The sequence below is a fragment of the Toxorhynchites rutilus genome, chromosome 2, assembly GCF_029784135.1.
Source record: "Toxorhynchites rutilus septentrionalis strain SRP chromosome 2, ASM2978413v1, whole genome shotgun sequence".
In the NCBI taxonomy this organism is placed as follows: Eukaryota; Metazoa; Arthropoda; class Insecta; order Diptera; family Culicidae; genus Toxorhynchites; species Toxorhynchites rutilus.
The window spans coordinates 198,353,571-198,374,086 of record NC_073745.1 but is presented as its reverse complement, the minus strand read 5'-3'; the positions used below and the strand labels follow the sequence as shown (position 1 = coordinate 198,374,086).

At 38.0% G+C, this 20,516-nt stretch overlaps 2 protein-coding genes across 4 annotated transcripts in view; one reads left to right on the top strand and one right to left on the bottom strand.

Annotated features, from left to right (window-relative positions):
* Positions 1-6,423, bottom strand: part of LOC129771610 (nucleosome-remodeling factor subunit NURF301) — a 56,646-nt gene extending 50,223 nt beyond the window's left edge. Inside the window, exons 1-3 of one of the 3 annotated variants that reach the window (XM_055775419.1) lie at positions 6,142-6,423; positions 5,551-5,886; positions 759-1,221 (exon numbers count right to left, since the gene is read on the bottom strand). In XM_055775419.1, coding sequence (XP_055631394.1) covers positions 759-1,104 — 346 coding nt within the window. In that variant the 5' untranslated portion in view covers positions 1,105-1,221; positions 5,551-5,886; positions 6,142-6,423. Of the gene's footprint in view, positions 1-758; positions 1,222-5,550 lie in introns of all 3 variants that reach the window. The other 2 variants (XM_055775422.1, XM_055775421.1) reach the window with 2 other exon arrangements.
* Positions 6,424-17,641: 11,218 nt separating this feature from the next.
* Positions 17,642-19,559, top strand: LOC129768337 (islet cell autoantigen 1). The gene is made up of 4 exons (XM_055769915.1): positions 17,642-17,848; positions 17,906-18,423; positions 18,473-18,727; positions 18,791-19,559. The coding sequence occupies exons 1-4, from the start codon at positions 17,785-17,787 to the stop codon at positions 19,364-19,366; spliced, it is 1,413 nt and encodes a 470-aa protein (XP_055625890.1). The 5' UTR covers positions 17,642-17,784; the 3' UTR covers positions 19,367-19,559.
* Positions 19,560-20,516: the final 957 nt, after the last annotated feature.

The window sequence follows — 20,516 nt, the reverse complement described above, 5'->3', positions numbered from 1 at the left end:
ATTCTGTAAATACAGATTCTGTATCTGAAATTTGGTGAAAAATCGATATTCGGGATAATATTTGAATTGAGGGGCTTAGAATGAAAAGGGTGTAAGTGATTTGATCGATTTCTCTACATCGACTCTCTCTTTTGGTCATACCTTAGCTGCAAATACATTCCCAGCTGTATTTGACAATGTGGAAGATAGGTCAGAACCTCATCTATCGGATTCTATAACAAACTCAAATTGGAACGTTTTTGCAGTTGAGTTATTAACTAAATAAAATGTTAATGAAGAGAAATCGATCAAGTCACTTACACACCTTGCATTCTGAGCCCCTCAATTACAATTAATTTCACTTTTGTAGCCCGGTGAATTTTATTGTAATTCTCATGTTATCCCGAATATCGTTATTTTCTCTTCAGTTTGAGTAAAATTCTCCACCGTGAATTATATAGTCTGATGGCTACATTTGACTACATTACACAACCCGCCATAATCCCCATTCTAACACTTTTCTGCATCTTCAAGCGTGACAGGACAAACACAGTCAGCTATGTATGAAGCGATCACTACTACTAATGCGCTGTCTTACGTAAAAATGACAATGACTGAACAGGTGGCTCAGTTAGTCACGCGTCGCCTCTGTTCGAATGTAAGCCATCTGAATATATAAAAAACGAGTACGAGACAATCATGAAACCCATTGCGAATTCAAAATTATGTATCTAATATCTTCTATCCGCACAATGAAAACCTATTTAATAGTTACTTACTTTTGCGTCCACTCACGGCCCTCCCGCGACTGGTCGAGGCTCTTCCTCTCGAAGCCGATTTTGCCGATCTGGGCGTCTTTGCGGGCCTTCGGCGCGACGAGGATGGTCTACTCTCTTCGCTGCCTTGTGGCGAGGAAGCCCTCGAAGCGGAGGGTGTACTGAAGCGGGAATCCGCTCCATCCTTGCAGAGATATTTGGGTTTTTTCAACAAATGATATTGAAATTTACTCTTAGGTCGCTCCATCGTGGTCGATTGCGATTTCGGTGGTCGACCACGCCTTTTGCCGGTGGATGGCCCCTCGCCGGCAGCGGCAGCAGCTGCTGCCGCTGATTTGCGGCTACTCATTGGTTATAATTTTATTGCTTTGTCCGTTCGAGTGCAGTTAATTGTGGATGCGCAGCGATATGTTGGGTGTGCACAGCAATGTGAGCTGATGATGAATGCTATACAATCAGTGTAAATCTAGAATAAAAAAGATTTTGAATTTTTTTTTAATGCGATTCAAATTATCAATAGTACATCTTAAGAAACTTTGAACAAGTAAAGTAATTAATCTAGGGGGTTTCGTAGCCACATTGGTTGCGCGTTCGCTTAGTAAGCGATCGATCGTGAGTTCAAAGCTCAGGGCCCTCATTGACCATCTTTATGTTGTTACATAATAACCACGTTCACGCAACAATCATCAGCGATGGAGATATCCACGGTCGAAATAAGGATCGATTCATCCATACAACTGCTCTGCTCTGCAAGAAACATCGGGCTGCTGTTCTATAATTAACTCAACAATGATCAATCAACTGTCTCCGCTGTCCGGTTTAACTTGGATAATGGAAGAACCAGCTGTATGACACCCGCCATGTTTTTGGTGCCAACATCTCAAACATCAAAAATATTTGTTTTCTTCAAAACAGCGATCCGCGTTGGCGGCATTGTGCTTCGTTTACTAGTTTAGGGGAGCGTCAACGAATAGCTGATTTTCAGTCGGAATGAACGTTTTCAAAATTAAAATTATGAATGAAAATTAGCTTTTCTATATCAAATTAGCATTCTATTTGAATTAAAAACATTTTTGTTTGCAGGTGGTGAAAAAGGCTCATACGAAAATTGTTTATGAAGACAATTTTATATTATAATAAAAAACAATCAGCAACACTTTTGGAATTGTATAGCCATATGGTTTAATGAAAGTCAGAAATACGTGTTTCAAGTAATTAAATAACATGATGTGAAAATTTTCATTCAAATTTAAAAATTTAAAAACTGGCTTCGTGTCTTCTAATCTGATAGAGATTACACCTACGAGTTTGGGACACAAATTATGGCCCTTATTTGAAGTCGACACCATCGCGAATTACCAATTTACCACCATCTGTGACATATCGTGATGTCTATGATGAACTTTTACATCAGAGGGATAGTGAGATATGCGATGACGGTAGGTAGAGTGAGATAGCGATAATCGTGTCATACACCTGGGAAGAACAGAAGGAAAACTATTACGCCTAAATGTCTACTGTGTAGATGTGTACCATATGCAATGGTATAGAAGGGAATACTCTAACGTCGAAAAATGGCAACTGTGTAATGTGTTAATTTCAGATATGATAAACATGTGACATGTACACGATTAAAATTCGGCTCTGTTACAGCTAAAATGCTAATGAGCCTAAAATAAAACAAAAAGGGATAAAAAAAGTAATTAATCTATCAATTAATGTTTCTTCTTTCTTTCGTTCAATTTGAACTGAAAAGGTACTGCACAAAAGATTATTAGTAATATCCCAGTAGCTCGATTATCCACGGTACGGATTATTCGCGAATGCAAGTTCCATGGCAAGTCTAAAGGCCTTCCCAAAATTTAGGTGAATTTACTGTACTTTATGGATGATTTACAATGCCCCACGAAAGTATAAAAACTGTACCGAAATACCAATATGAAGTAGCGGTTAAGAATACAACGCACAGTGGCTCTCAATAATCACAACAAAACCCAAAAAATACAACGTTGGTCATCTGGATGGGTTTCACCCATTTTAGGCCAAGCGTTCAAAAAATCGAACAGTAAATATGATTATTTTTCATGGCTTTCGAAATCAACCATATGGTGGGGTTTTGGCACCAAATGATAGCTTAGGCGGATTCGCCGCCTCGGATTCCGCGAGTAAAACCGCAGCGGAGGATCTACAGTGTATTGTGAATGAGACATGTCACACAGAGCGGGGCGGGTTTGGAAGGGATCTCAAATCGAAAAAAAACCGTCGCGATAACCGCGGTGGTGAATCCGCCTAATGTGACATCAGCCTTAGTGTATTGGCTTCCACTTACTTTCAATTTCATTCAATTATACGAGGGCAGTCCGATTTGCCACGTATGAAACACGTATTTCTTAGCCTACAAAAAACAAATTTTTTTGGAAAAGTGGCGATTTATTTCTCAACATAGTCTCCTTTTAGCTCGATACACTGGACCCAGCGATGCTCCAACTTCTTTAATCCATCTGAAAAATACGTTTTCTCGAGGTCTGCAAAGTAGACCTCCGTGGCGGCGACAATGAATTATCACTCCAAGTATTATGTGGTAACCAGTTTTGATATCTAGCAACAAGCTTGATTTTATTGAGCGCGAAAAAAATCAAAAATTGTTTATTCTGGAGCCATTTACGTGTTAACAACTACCAATTTAGAGCAGCAAGAGCAAATTTCCTGAAGTCATTAAAAACAGTCAATTTGTTGATGTATACAATCGACATGAACTGTTTGGGACCTGCTGAGTCCGATCATGAATTTTACAAGTTGGACTCGATTATATAAAGCCTCGATTATATGTGATTCTATTATATACAATTTTTGACTCGATTATATACAGTTTGGATTTTTTTAATATTTCAAATATGACTTATTTCGAGAAGAAATGTAATCTTTCAACGTTGAGGTATAATTTAAGTGGCTATTACATGTACAGTGGGGTAAACATCGTGATTTTTGAAATTTTGCTTGAATTTTCACCAGGAATTGTTTATATCGATATTGCAGCCAAATTAAGAAAAATAGAAGTTGGATGTCAAAGAACCAATAAAAAATTACATGACGCGAATATTTTAGCTTTTGCTCTCCTCAGGTACACTATGGCATACACTGGAAAGTCTACTGCGGGGTTAAAGGTAAAAAAAATATAGTATAACCTTTATGCCATGCGCAAATGCAATGGGTACTCACAAATTGCCGTTGTTTATAATTGGAAAAAAAAACTAAGAACCAACAAGGCCTTCAAAAACGTTCAAATTTCTGTTGAATATGCCCCTTCGAAATGGACAACTCGCGACATATTTCAGAACTGGTTTCACGGGTCTTTCGTACTAAATATTCGAAAAATTTCCAATATAGTGGGAATCGAACCAAAGGCCGTTCTCCTTTTTGACAATTGAACTAACTTCGGATGACGGCTTCATAGAGGTACAGTTTCTACCGCCAAACGTGACGTTGGTCCATGGACCAACAGGTCATTCAAATTACCAAAACAAAATACCGAAACGGAATACCCCGAGGAAGAATTTTGCGTTGATGAATACTCAGACGCGAAAATTATCACTCTGGTACTGAATAAGTATGACAAAGGCTGCGACGGCATAGAGGAAGAAAGAGATGACGAACATTTCTTGGATAAACAAGAACCAACTGTAAAAGTTTAAACACAACTTATTTTGGTGGTCGACCAGGTCTAGAAATTGAACCCTATCAATTAACAAAAGTTCTTATTTGTTACACATCAGCACCGGGTTGCATTCTGAAGACTAATGGTATCACCTCATCCTGGAAAAGAGGTCTCTTGCCCAGAATAGTTTGAACATCCCTGGGCTAAAGTATTCATTTCATACAGAGATCAAGAACTAATAATCATTGAATTTTTTTCTGTGTAAGACAAATCTTCTAACTTAAAATTCAAAATAAGAATTAATCAGTTTTACCTTTTTCGGAATAGACATTAAATTTTCGAAATTCCAAAATGTCATTGATTTGCTTCGCTGCTACGAAATTTTGTGACTGAGTGAAGTAGCAGACTTGAGTTGGGTTTATGATCAATGAATATCGAATGCAGATGCTAATGGAAGGAGCCTCGGGGGTTCAATAATCAGTGTATCTATCTCTCGCTTCGTTTATATACTGATAAGGGCCTCACAAAATGCAGAACTTTAACAAATTCTGATACCTCCCGAATATTCATCACAATTGCAAGACATGAACTGTAATGTAAGTATAGTACGTGCCCTAACTTTGTGTCCCTTCAATAAATCAAAACTAAATTTAAGAGTTCTTATTATGAAAAAAAAATAATGAACATTTTGATATATTGAAAGTGTTTATTTTGAATACCTAACATCGAAGTAAGTGTTAAATAATGATTTCCCATTTGTTTGATGAAATCAATTCTGCCAGTATCAAAGTCATAATAAACTTAATTCGGAAAATTGCATTTCCTCCCGCAGCTTTTCCACCACAACCTAAACAGGTGATGGCTGCTGCTGCTACTCCTACGACTGAGGAAAATTGAAACGACAGACAAAAGGTTATGTTTCGTTCTTACCACCCGAAGAAAAATGGCTTGTTTTTGTTTTCATGCTATCATATGCTGTACTTTTGACCATGATCACCACCTCAAACTACTTTAGAGTTTTCCTTCGACCTTATCATTAGAGTCGTGGGATAACAGAGGAAAAAAATCTCAGCATGCGAGAAAATTCGCCTGCTGGCAACCATTTTGACTTCCCAAGCTCACATCCAGTTTATCACTTACCAGATATTTTCAGAATCACTTCCGGACAATTCCACTACTTTATTGCTTCCTCCACTATATTCCATCCGAAACATGTCAGAATGTTGTTCGCGAGCTTGAATTTGATAGATTTTCCTCAGCGCGAGCCAAAAATTGTGCACTCTCGTTCTTACTTAGTGGCTTGAGTTTTATTCCGTACCTTCTACGAAGAGGACGCACTAAATTTTGACCACTGTGGTGCACGATGACGCGAAAACGTATGAAAAATCATCATCCTGTACGCAGGGCATAGAAGCTCGATGCTGATTGGCTGTTGAGGCAGACGCCATCTTGTGCTGGTACGCTACCTTCGATCACCTTTGCACACCAATGATTATTTATTATTATTTACACAAAAAGACATGTTTCGTTTCAAATTTTAACACTTTTCACGCCGTGAAAACTCATTCTAGGAAGTAAGAGTCCTTATCAGAAAAATTATTAAACCTTATCGAAATATATCAAATTCTGCTCTTAGCGCCTGTCAAAAATTCGACCAATCAGAGGCACTGTTCTGTTTCTGCGATGATTTCACGCACACCGACACAGAGGAAAATACACTGCCAAACTCACCCATCCAACATTCGCACTAGATTCGATCAAAACTTTTCCTTCTTCTGCTGCGCTGAAATAGTATGCGTATGTTTTCTTCCATTGAAATTGCGGTTCAATCCGAGTCTTTTTCACATCGAAATAACTTCCGCACAACAGTTTTTACTTAGTTTTCCCCGATATGTTATCACACTATAATTTTCAAAAGTGGCGAGCCTGCGATAAATTTTCACCAATTTTTTATGGACGCGTCCACCACTGCCAGAGTTCAGTGTCGTTTTGTGCTTCGATTCATAAAAAAAACGCTACTGCTGCTGTTGATCAACACAGTGCTGCCATCTTACCTGTGCAGACGGGTAGTAAAATATATCGCATTGAATTTTCTACCCAAGTTTTTTTTATTCATACCGAGGAAAAAATGATAGAAAAATCGAGATATTTAGTCATTGTACATCGAAACCCTTAATCAGAGTCCATTAATCCCCTTTAGTATTAAACCACAAATCCCAGTTTTGCCTTCGTATTTGCAACCAGTTTCGAAAAATCGCTACATTAAAATTAGAGGCATTACAAAGGGTCTACCAGCACTGTAATCATTGTGTGAAACACAACAGAAAGATGTTTTTTTAAATTGTTATCACCTGGTGCCAGTGGAGAATACGTTGTACAATTTATGAATGATTGTGAAAAAGCTCGATTAACTTTAACACTAGCACAATACCTTATTCAACAATAAATGCTGAAAAAAATTCTAATCATCCATTCTGATATTTAATTAGCTCCAAATATTTCTGTATATTTTGTTTTGTTTCCATAATCTATTCTGAATGGATGATACTTGTTGTGAATGAAAACGTCATAAACGTAACAAACACAGGAAGCAATTTTCCCGCAGGTAGGCTCATCAAAATTCAACCCAAGGCACCTAGAAGTATATCCTAAGGTGGGCCAACTTGCTAAAACCACTCTTCAGCCATCTTGGAAGTTTACTGTGTTTTGTTTGTAAACAAAACACAATGCGCTAGTGCCAAAGCTCGCTCCTGATCAGTTTGTCTCTTTCACGCTTCAAGGAAATAATTCCCCTTCTGCTTTCTTCCGTACTGTTTTCATATACCGCTCCCCTAACCAACTTAGTGACGAAACGGCCTCACCTAGTCCCATAGACCCGTCTTGGATTCAACCAATGTCAGCGCAAGGATGCCAGATGTGGTGACATTGGGAAGATATCTAATTTTTGGATTGTTTGGTTATTTCATTACAGTGTCAACTGTTTACTATTTATTAGACCCGTATTTTTTAATTTTTTTTTGTTAGGGTGACCATTTCCATTTTAGGGTTATTAGAGGAGCAAGATGCAACATTATGATTTTGTAGTGATTTTTGAAAAGCTGTAAAATCGTGATAAATTCGCGATAACAGTGGTAGAGTCGAAGTCTGGTGGTGACTTTAAATTTAGGGCCATAATTTGGGTTCCTAACTCGATAGTGTGATCTCTATTAAATTGGAAGGTACGAAGCCAGTTTCAAAATGTTGAAATTTGAATGAAACCATTTCCGACATTTCTAGCGAAACTTTCCATAATAATATAAAATATAAATCTATCTTCAAAAGCAACTTTCGCATGATATTTTTGCACCAACTGCCAAAAAATTGTTTTTCATTTAAGGGGGTATTCTAGTGTAGACGCATTCCATCGGCCGATGGTCAGGTAAGGCGGGTTACTGTACAGACTTCTGGAGGCATTTTTGAGCGACCAGCGGTGTCCTTAGCTGTACTCGAGGTAGGCGTTAAGACAAACGCGCTTCAGGAGTAGCCTTCGCGCATTGCGGGGGGAGTGTTAGTTACGCCACGTCGAAAGGTAGGTTGGCGGGTATCCAAATAATCCTACATTATCGACAGCCCTACGACAGCTGTAAAGGATGATAGAAAAATAGGAAGGTTGAACAATAGACAAAGAAAAACAAAGTAACATTGAAGGTGAATTGAAATCTATCCTAAACAATACTTAATCTATTCTAAAACTAGTGAACGTATGCTAAAAAATTCTCCAGTTCATGATCTTAATTACTACTGGTGAGAACATAAAATGAAATTTAAAATATAAAATATGAAACTTTTGTGTAAATTTATAGATATAGCTGATGAATTGAATTAAATTAAAATCAATCTACTGCAATATTCCTGCGACTTGAAAATAAGTGAACGAACAGATTCGGTTGTGTCGCTCTCGTCAGTTTAAATGAAAATTTCAGCCAGAATTACTAAATGTAAAAAAAAACTCATACTTAAATTTAAGAAGGTGCCTAATCCCTGTTTATTTGTATTTTAGGAATTTTATAACTTCGTATCAAATAAATTGTAACCTGATTGGAGTTGATAAAATTTCTAAAATACAAATAAACAGGGATTAGGCACCTTCTTAAATTCAAGAGGTCCTGTTCGTATCGTGAAGAGACCTTGTAGGTAAAGCAGTCCTTTGAGGTGTCCCACCACATGCCAAGCACTTTCTCAGTTGTACTTTCCTTACCGATGTCGAGGTTTTTCTCTGGTGTGGTTTCTTCACTGATGGCAGCCAAGACGCCACGGGAAGTTTTAGAATAGATTAAGTATTGTTTAGGATAGATTTCAATTCACCTTCAATGTTACTTTGTTTTTCTTTGTCTATTGTTCAACCTTCCTATTTTCCTATCATCCTTTACAGCTGTCGTAGGGCTGCCGATAATGTAGGATTATTTGGATACCCGCCAACCTACCTTTCGACGTGGCGTAACTAACAGCGTCATTGACAATTGCTTACACAAAATTGTAGCTCAAGACAACTCTCATATGATGGAGTGCATATGATGCATATGATGGAGTGGTGTCTGTCGTAGGATCAAAAGAATCCGACCTGCAAGAACCCTTACAAGATACTTTGAACAATTTTTCAACCTGGGCCATTGGGCTAGGGATCGAATTCTCCACGGAGAAAACAGAGATGATGGTTTTTTCTAGGAAGCATAGACCATCAAAACCAAAGCTTCAACTTTTGGGTAAACCGATCATTCATGCTATGTCATTCAAGTATCTTGGGGTATGGTTCGACTCCAAATGTACTTGGGGGCCCATATTAGGTTTCTGGTTTCTTATAATGTTGTATCGAACAACTATTTTCTCAGTGGTGGAATATGGTAGTTTCTGTTTTCAATCAGCTGCCAAAACACACCTCATTGAACTCGAGCGAATTCAGTGTCTTTGTCTCCGTATTGCGTTGGGTAGTATGCGCTCAACGCATACCATGAGTCTCGAGGTTTTGGCAGGCGTACTCCCACTAAAAGATCGCTTCAATTTATTATCTCTTCGGTTCTTCATCCGGTGTAAGATCATGAACCCATTAGTGATCGGAAATTTTGAGCAGCTAATTGAGCTAAATTTCCGCTCCGGATTCACGAGTTCATATCATGGATTCATCTCCATGCAGGTTGATCCTTCTTCGTATATTCCCAACCGTGTTTGTTTTCCTGACTACATCAATTCTTCTGTACATTTTGATCTGTTCATGGAATTCCAGATTATCATCGATCGGGGATCGTTCCTTCGATCTTCAATGCGAAGTATGGGCGTATCAATTGTGATAATATGTACTTTACTGATGGGTCCGCTATGAATGAGTCCACAGGATTTGGAATGTTCAACGAAATTTTCAGCACCTCCCACATTCTTCAGTTTCCTTGCTCAGTGTATATTGCTGAATTGGCAGCGATAAACTGGGCGCTGGACAGCGTCGCCTCACGACCTGTTGAACACTATTACATTGTAACGGATAGTCCTAGCTCTGTCGAAGCTATCCGTTCAGTAAGGCCGGAAAAGCACTCGCCGTACTTCCTTGAGAGAACACGAGAAATTTTAAGTGCTTTAACCAGACGCTGTTATGTCATTACCGTTGTCTGGGTCCCTTCACATTGCTCAATTCCGGGTAATGAGAGGGCTGACTCATTGGCAAAGGTAGGTGCAATTGAAGGCGATATTTATCAGCATCAAATCGCCTTGAATGAATTTTATTCTTTAGTCCGTAAAAATACCATCGCTAACTGGCAACGTAATTGAAACGAAGATGAATTGGGACGGTGGCTTCACTCGATTATCCCTAAGGTTGGCCACAAACCATGGTTCAAAAGTCTGGATTTGAGACGGGACTTTATTCGCACCTTCTCCCGACTCATGTCCAATCACTGTTCGTTAGATGCACTATTGTTCCGTTTCAATCTTGCGAACAGCAATCTCTGCGTTTGCGGCCAAGGTTATCACGACATCGAGCACGTTGTTTGGTCATGCGAAGTGTATCTGGTCGCCAGATCGAATTTAGAAAACTCCCTTCGGGCCCGAGGAAGACAGCCCAATGTGCCAGTGAGAGATGTATTGGCTCGGTTAGACCTTGATTATATGTCCCATATATATGTTTTCCTTAAAGCTATCGTTCTTCATGTGTGATTGTCCCTATATCCTTATACCCTATACACTAGATGTGACAAATATGAAAAACAAAAAAAATATATATATAATATATATATATATATATATATATATATATATATATACGTTTTCGAAAAATCACTTGCAGACGGTAGCAGATTATAGCAGGTAAGTCTTCCCACTATTTTTCACTTTTCTTTCAGGTCCAATATTCTAATTATTTCAGGTAAGTATTCGCACTAATTTAACTTCGCTTTATTTAGTCTAACTTAACACTTAACAATTTAATATAACTTCGATATCAGCCCAATTTTTTTTCCCACTGAGGTTAACTTGTTCACGAGGTGTTGACAGCAGGTGTCTTCGGCCGGAAAGAGGTTGACAGCAGGCGTCGTTGAGTAAAAAAGAGTTGACGGTAGGCGTCGTTGAACAGGAAAGAGAGCGAGGCAAACAAGATGTCCTTCTTTTATACCCGTCGTGACGTCATTCGTTTGGTATGCGGAAACGATGAAGCGTCAGACAAACGCGAGACAAACGCATAATCGGGTTTTTCTCTTTTGTAGTTCCTCATTCCACAGACAGTTGGCTCCTTCGTATTGGCACGAACAAATAGTTTATATGGTTTCGCAACCAAGCTATATTTATTTTATAATTTTTCTTGAAAGCTTAGGATTTTTTTACATAAAATATCTCAATCAAAGATGTGAACTCCGCCTGCGAATGGCGGATCTCTTTAGTAGCATGTCCGGAAAAGAACCTGAAACTATTGAGAACCCTGAGCAGAGGGTCCAAAGCACCTAAGGAGGATGGTTGCTATCCATGGTTATTATGGAAAGAAAGAAATGGATAAACTCTTAATCACATTACTCACCACAGTGAATCCTGATTCTTAGCTCCCCCACTAACAACCATCCCTTGTTTGATAAACGCTGAGTACCACGCTATAGAGGCGACCCTTCGGCGAATATCATGCTAACATTCCTTCCCTTCCCCTGGTGACTGTAAGGACGTGACCGGCGTCGTTATTGCCTAACTAAAGCTCGATTCACCGTAACTTGCACAATGAGAATGATTTACTACTCCCAAGCGTCATTCGGTGTGTGCTTTGTGCAATTTCGCCGGATAGTTCGGAATATCATTATTTTTTCTCTTTTTCCTATTATCAAAAATTCTGAAATTTTTCTCAAAATTTTGAACTACTAGACCGATTCAAATGATCAGTACACGATTATCAAATTTTATCCGTCAAAAAGACATTTGGCTTCGGTCAAACAGTGCATGAGCACCTTTATCACTGAAACAAAAATGCTAGCAACGAAAACAAGTTTTCTCTCTATGAAAAAACGCATGAAACGCAAAAAGAACAACTGGAGCATTTTTGGAAAGGATAGGTTCACGGAACTTTTTACCAAAAATGGTCTTCTGTTTCTCGGGTGAAACCCCCAATGTTGAGAGGGCTTTTCCATTAATAGCGAATGTTTTTATGAAAACATGTGGGAGAAAACGGTTGTGCTATGCGACAAATTTATGATGCTATACTTCACTTTGGAAGGAAACGAACAAAATTTTGGAAAGCGCACCGGGAGCCGATTGCAAGATAAAGCATCTCGTCAAAATTGTAACAGTTTCATGAAATTGATCTGATTCAAAATGAAAATGACTCATTCTTTACTAGTGTTCAAGACTTCTTCATGATAATTTTGAGCTGTATTGCCGAATTTACGTTAGATTTGCAACCAGATGGCGCAGTGAGTAAAATGATGTTTGGTTTTTGGAGGCGATCTGGCGTAGTGGTAACATCCATGCCTCTCACGCTAAAGGTCACGAGTTCAATTCTCACTCCCAACATTCTTCCAAAAATGGAAGTAAAAAGTGACGAACCAGCCAAATGAGTTGAAAGTCACTATAATACAGATAATAAAAAAGAAATGTTTGGTTTTTTTTGTATGGAGTTAGTTTGATTTGCTTTGAAAAATCAGAAATTTTCGGCAAATTTCCTGGATTTAAGTATTATTTCTACGCTGATAAGGTAAGAAAATCATCATTTTACATTGTTTCATTCATAACATAAGACGAATGATTCGATACAAGTGTTATAATTTAGATTTTTTCATTAGGCAAATGATGGGTAGCATTTCTTGCGCTTCAAATAATCTTCATAATCAATTGACGAATTTACGCAAAGCTGAATCAGCTCATGCGACATCTACATTAGAACTCAGAACCACAAAAGTGAGGATGTTTGTTTATTTTACGCACTGAAAAGCAAGATTCGGTGGTGATTATTCATTTTATTTCAATTTAGATTCATTTCAGCCATTGAATGTTGTCAGTATATGGTAAGAAAGTTGGAGTTTTGTATATTTACGATGGTTTCAACACGCGATTTGACCAAAGTCATAAATAATCTTCGAAAATTTTAAGTTCGAAATGAAATCGATGTCATTTAAAATGGGCTGATATCATTGATTATGTAGGGGTCGATACGGAAAGGATTTGCAGTATTTTTAGCGCAAAACACCCTATTCATCGTTTACTTAGTTGAAAAAAATTAAAGTTACAATACTTATAACAAGCCATTCCTCGTAATATACATAGCACATTGTAAAATGATGATTTTCTAACCTTTTCAGCGTGGAAAGAATACATGAAACCGGGAAATTTGAAGATAAATTCTGATTTGTCTAGAAAATTTGAACGAATTTCATACCAAAAAAACAAAACATCGTCATTTTACTCGCTGCGCCATCTGGTTGTAAATCCAACGTAAATTCGTCAATTATATCAACCAACTTGATATGATATCGATTGCATCGTCATTATTCACAGTTTGAGCTCTTGAAAAATGTCTGGAAGTTAGTACTCATAACCTATATTCACTATCAATCATAAAGATTTCGAATATTATCTATGACTTTGGTCCAATCGCGTGTTGAGACCATTGTGAATAGACAAAAATATAATTTTCTTACCATTTACTGATAACATTCAATGGCTAAAATGATTTTAAATATAAATTAATGAAAATTATCACGACAGAATCTTAGTTTTAAGTGCGTAGAAAAAACAAACATCATCACTTTTGTAGTTCTGAGCTCTAATGTAGGTGTCGCATGAGCTGATTCAGCTTTGCGTAAATTCGTCAATTTGTAAATCCATGTTTTTAAATCTATTACGACACTTCTTAGTCTCAGTCAATTGACTTAAAATTAAAAATCACAAATAATTCATTTATTGACAGATATCGACAAACGTTCTTAAATTTCATTGTTTGAGGTAACTAAATGTTTTAGGAACTACAGCTAAAGTACTAGTAGTTTAATTATTAGTATACAATTGGATTTTTTTCTGAAAAATTACTGGAAAGTAAGGGACTTTTCTTTCGGATTTTGAGTCGACAACTTGCCATAACACAATCACCCAAACGTACCCCAGGCCCGGCCAATTGAGTCGTATTTTGCCATACTGTCCCAGTCGGTGTACGAGAACGGTTGGAATAACACCATAGCGAAGCAACTCAAATCCCGTATCATCAGATGTGCCAAAAAGTGGATCTCAAGGTGGTCCAAACCATGATGGCGAGGGTTCCAGAAAACATGAGAAAGATTGGAGATGAACTATATGGCCCTTTGAAATTTTTTTTGCCAAACGTTTCAACGGGTGAGTCATAAGTAGCGAAACTATACTTATGACTCACCCGTTAAGGTTGTTTGGCACAAGGTGCCTAGAAGTATATCCTAAAGTGAGGCCGTTTAGTCACTAAGTTGGTTAGGGGAGCGAAAAAACAGAAAAAAAACATGAAAACAGCGAAAAACAGCGAAAAAAAACATGAAAACAGTACGGAAGAAAACAGAAGGGGAATTATTTGCTTGAAGCATGAAAGAGACAAACTGATCACGAGCGAGCTTGGGCACAAGCGTATTGTGTTTTGTTTACAAACAAAACACAGTAGACTTCCATGATTGCTGAAAAGTGTTTCTAGCAAGTTGGCCCACCTTAGGATATACTTCTAGGCGCCTTGGTTTAGCACTGAGTGTCTGTTCGCGCAGCGCTTACTTTTATGGCCTTGAGTTTGGGGAGGGGAATGAGAAGGTAGTATTTAAGGATGGTTGGTTGACGCAAGATGCCCACAAGGGGATACTTTGGGAAAATTGTCTTCGGATGAGGCTTAGAGTTTTGTGTAGATAAACATTATAAACCATTCTTCGATCATTTGAAAATGACCCTTTAGGCCTGTGTGTCAGGTCTCTAGCTGGGCATTGTGATCAGGCCACTGCATAGTCATAGTCAACTGTGGATAGTCAGCTGACTATCAAACTGACTATATCCGTAGTCAGTTAGTAATGACTTTTGGCTTCTTCACGCAGTTTCTCCGCCAAAACGACTGAACAGTCAGTCGGGTGTTTAGTCGCTATCTCCCTCTTCCGACTCGACTATATCATTTCATTCTTCCCAGTCCAATTGGCGATCTAACGCAAAACGTAAATGATCGGTGAGACATCTGGATTTTGTTTTTGAACTAAGAAAATGATGCTAAGGTAACCTAAAACTCAAAAACAAATCACGTATATTTTAATTCCGAACTTTCCAAGGTAGTTCTCACATGCAAGAACCATGCATTTTTCTACTTGTTTTTGATGGTGCTCTCGAATTTTTTCTTTTATTCAACCATTGTCAATATTTATACAATTTTCACTACTGAAAGAGATAATAAAATAACATGTTATATATGAAACTGCGCAGAATTAAATTTCTTCAAAACTCATCGCAATCAAATAATCTTTTATGATTATAACATTGTAATTTATGGAAAGAACTACAAACCTCCCATAAACTCACATTGCAAAATTTAAAACCATCATCACTTTCACCGCAGCGCCGCCTAGTTGTAGATTTGTACGTTAGATCGCCAATTGTCCTTCCAATTGTGACTTCCCCCAAAACAAATTCGAAATTACTCACACGTATAAAATAGCGTGCAGTGTGTGTGCGCTATTTTGCACGCCTAATACTAACTAAACTAACGCGAGGACCTTTATAGCATACTTGATAAATGTCTAAGTTCGTTGGTTTGAATTCACGATGAGTAGACAATAAACCGTCCATTGATGGGGTAAGTTCTGGACTAGTTCACTCATTCTCGCTAGTCTACGCTAGTCAATTCATTTTCTAGTCAAGTCACTTTTTGTTGTGGGTGCCTGCCGAAGCAGCTCTAGTCGAAGAGAAGCTACGGAGAGTAGAGTCGGTCTTCATTTTTCACCTTCGAAGATTTCGGGCCCTGATCGTGATGCTCGAATGGGGTGGCGCTAGAGCCAGTCGTCTAAGAGAGGAACGGGTAGGAAAGCTAATTATAAAGTGTTATCTTCTGAAACCCAGGCCGCTAAAAGTAATAAGATCCCATGCCAGTCTTTCTATTATTTCAGAAAAAAATGACTGATTACAACAGAGCATCAGAAAAAGGAATCTGAGTATAGAAAGCCTATCGAACGAAAATGAATAGTTGCAAACGATATTTTAATCTGAAACTTTTCGACCGAATATATGAAACAAGTCAATCCACCACACAATCAAAGGCACATAGCTATTCAGGGGACAGTCTAATTGACACCAATTTATTTTTTGTTTGTTAAGTAATATATACGTAGGGGAACCGCGGGTAATACGGACAGTGGGGATAATATGGATAGGTGATTGATTTGTATAGTTACATTTTGAATTTCAGATTTCTGTTAATGAGAACACCTTCTACATGGTATTGATGTAGAAGGTGTTCTCATTCTCAGTTCTCAGAAGGATATTTAAGCCACCCTATGACAATCAATACTGATCAAAAGTGGAAAAGCGAAAATAATACATGATTCCGCGTGTGTGAACTTTAGCTGCTTCTATATTAAGCATTTTGAGTGGTTTACTATCAAAATTCAATTCGCTGATGGTTATATTTCGGATTGTGAGTTAGCAGAGAAGCGATATTAGGTATGTACGGAAAAGTAAATTCATTTTTGAGTGTAAAATTTAAATTATTGAAATAATTGTACTGGTGGGGTAAAACGGACAGTTGCCAGCGGGAGTGAGATGGACTGTGAAAAGTCTGTTTAATCTATTCCTAAGGAATGCCCTGCGTCTATGAATGGAAGTCTGTGTTGAGGGTCTGTCCGTTTATACTGCTGAAAAGCACGATATCACTTATGGGTGTATTAATTCGATTTTCCCATCATTTAACGGACATTCGTGTTGAGTTCAGACCTTGGTTGAGTAAAAATATTCCTCTCGCGATATTTTTTGTAAAATATTTGGCCAATTAGTACTTGGAAACTGCTGAACCGATCAGCGTGAAAATTTGTGTGAAGGGGTTTTTGGAACCGGGGAAAGTTTTCATGATAGTTTGAGACCCCCCTCCCTCTCGAGAGCTAATCACGCAAAGGGATAAGGGTAAAACTTGAGAAAGGAATCGTCCGATTCCAGTTGTCATCATTTTATTATATTTTCTGTGTCAAATATATATTCCATTTAAGAGAGAAACATGTTATTTGCAAGAGATTGAAGAATCTTGAACGGGAATTTGGTCTGAAAATAATTTGATATTATAATCACGAGTTCTGGTAGAAATACTGGGAAATTCATAGTAAAATTAATTTGTAAAGGGTCAACATTAATCAATGCACAGTTCTGCGATTGAACTTATGGACGTTCGCTTATTGAGAAAACGTGAACGTTTGAAAGTATTTATAACAAAACACCATTTTGGGCGAGACGAAGTTTGCAGGGTCAACTAGTACCTAATAAAACTGTGATATCAAATTAATCATAGTACTTTATTTTATCTTTGAAAAAAATCGCTGAAATCACATACTTTTTATGATGTTCATAGTGTACTATCCCCTTAACAAACCTCAAATAACATTCCAACAAATGGAAACATTTATGAACAATGGTTTTAAATATAAGATACGCTCAAGAATCAGCTGCTTAATCACGTTAACACGTGTTCAACACAGTGTGCGTGGCTTATACGTGTAAAGCGTGGCGGTTACAGCACAGGAAAAACTTACCAGCCCTTTATCCGTCAAACGGGGGAGAAAAATCGATTTTCCTCGGTGACGCGTGTGATTTTTCTATGTGAATGCGCTTGTCAAAACTAGCTGTAGAACAGATTTTGATTATTCTACTATTTTTGTTGAAAAGTGTGTTTTCTTTCTTGTGTTGGACGGGATGTTGAAATCAGAGTTTCAACATCAGTATTGGATCACCAAAAAGGTGGTCCAAAGGAAGCTGGGTAAGATCGCAGAAAAGAAAACAAGAGTGGCCCTCAATTATGCTTCTATTTTGGCAGGAACAAAAGAGGACGAAAATGTTGTTGCATCCGACGGTGAACTGGATGCTAAAATAGAGCTTTTCCAATCGGTGGCGGACAGTTGCCGACAGCTGTATAGAATAATTGACCAGTACCAAGAACGCGTATGCATTCTGGCACAAGAAGAAAATTCACTGGGAAAATTTTTGCGTGAAGTTGGCAAAGAGAGCCCTACTACTGGAAAGCTCATGTCCAACACAGGAAAGGCGATTTCGTACTGCGGCCAGCAGCGCATAACCATTCGGGTGCCTTTACTGAGACTTCATCACGATGTTCAAACGTTCAAAGGACGAGCGATTTCAGATACCCAGAACACCATACAATCCATGGAGAAAGAGCGAACTGAATACAGAGCAGCGCTTAGCTGGATGAAATCTGTTAGTATTCAGTTAGATCCCGATACCGGCAGGGGCTTGGAAAAATTCAGAAAAGCTCAGAGACATGTAAAAGCCGCTAAAACAAAGTTCGACAAATACACACTGGACTGCTTGGAAAAGGTAAAATTAGATTTCGAGTCGCTCAGCGTCAACCATTATTCCTTTCCAGATCGATTTGTTAGCAGCAGCCAGATGTAATATGTTTTCACACGCACTTGTTGGTTATCAAAACGCAATGCTACAGTTTGCAAGAAAAAGCAACGACACATACAACGCGGCGTTGAAAAGTCTCTCTAAAGAGCCGCAGTACAATTTTTCAGTTTTGAAAGAATTAACACAGACAAGTCCGAATGCCAATGACGAGAAAGAGGAACAAGATCAAGAAAGTAAACCAGCCGATGATGATCAAATGCTGTTCTTCCAGGTTATAATAATCAAACAGTAACAATTATTGAAAATACTAATCCACCTTATTTCGCTTCGACAGGATGATTATCAGGATGACACCTCTGAGAAAAAAGAGTCTAAGGACAAAATGCTTTCCAATACCGACGACGATGACCAAATTCTTTCCGATGCCCCAACTTGCCTCCAAGACTTATTGGCAGATGTGCCTGAATTGAAGTTGGATCCAAAAGCTGATGTTCCAAGAGAAGATACATCAAATTTTGCATATTTATTGGACCTAACCGCGGATGATGAATTTTCCGATTTCATTTCCTCATCTTCGTCTTTCATGCCATCCACATTGCTCAACAATCCAGAATCAATACAAAATGCTCATGATAGCTTGACAGACCCAGAGAGGTCCCCACATAGTAGCGATAAACCGGACGAAAAGTCTTCAAATGACATTATTGGCAGCTTTTTGCACAGTCTTTCGAAAAACAACAACGTCTCGGCGGGTCAAGTGGAAACGAGCGACCGGAAGACACCAAAAGATGGTAAATCCACCAAGGATTTGTCGGGTTGGTATCAGCTATTCGCAGAGCTGGATCCTCTCTCCAATCCGGATGCGATTCCGTCCAAAACCGATGCACTGAGTAATAGCTTGGCCGCTTGAATCACGATGCTTTGTTCGGTTCGAAAAAAGGCGATTTGATAGACTTCCTAATAAAACAAGCTTTAGGAAGAGAGTTTTACTACCGTCATTATAATCATCGCAACGCAAAATTATCGATGCAGACACTCTTTATACGCTACTGTAATCATATATGTAATGTGCTGAAACGTAAATAAAGACAAATGAATATAGAATGCTGGTACTATTACTGTATTTGTTCTGACCATCAGAATAACCTTGGAAGCAAAAAGTAAGTCCAGCTTTATTCAACACCATCGACTATTATTGATCAATAATATTGAACGTCTACGGGCTGCTTTAGTAAACATTTGTTAGTATTGATTAGATTATTATTTGAATGAAACGATTTTCGAATGTAAGTTGAACAATTACCATGTAAGATCAATTCATGCTTTGTAATAAATTATGTTCTTCGCTGTTCTTTTACGCAGAAGATATCAGGACATATCTTCCAATGCAGTCTTGAATAACCGGGCCAAAGCGTCGTGTTCGTACCCAGTGATGTCTAAATTCTTCATTTATTCGATTATCGATTAATCGTTGGGGAATTTTTCAATATTCGATTCATTCGAATAATTGTCTTTCAATATTCGATTAATCGAGCGAATATTTATTTATTGTAATAATCACGTATCACGTTGTCATTCTGGTCGCGTGGACTATCGAGTTGTCGATGTTAGATGGTTGGATATAAAAATGTTGGAGAGAATATAAGAATATAGCCTAATTCTTAACCTAAAAATGCATTAACATTGAGAAAGATTCCTTCTTACATTAATCGCGATTACAGTGACAATTATTCGATGTATTCATATTTTGATTTTAAATTATTCGATACAAAATTACTCGATTATAATTTCAGATATTCGATTATTTGAATTAATCGAACGATTAACCGACGTCTCTATTCGTACCCGCTTTTGTAGTCCGTGTTAGGACAACACATTTCGGAGTGCACAAAAAATACGCGGGTAGAGAAGTATCCTCGGTTTGCATGCATCAACAACTTCAATTTCTACTTTTTATACTATAGAGACTTTAAACTTGAAAATTCATTCACCTCTAGTATGTGAAATGACGATTCTCCCAGCCCCCTCATTTTAGAAGTACGTGTTTTTTTTATTTTTTT

Coding starts and splice junctions, on each gene's coding strand:
- LOC129768337 (XM_055769915.1), top strand. CDS start 17,785: ATGTTGAAATCAGAGTTTCAACATCAGTATTGGATCACCAAAAAGGTG. Junction 17,849..17,905: donor GGTGGTCCAAAGGAAGCTGG/GTAAGATCGCAG, acceptor CTATTTTGGCAG/GAACAAAAGAGGACGAAAAT. Junction 18,424..18,472: donor CACTGGACTGCTTGGAAAAG/GTAAAATTAGAT, acceptor ATTCCTTTCCAG/ATCGATTTGTTAGCAGCAGC.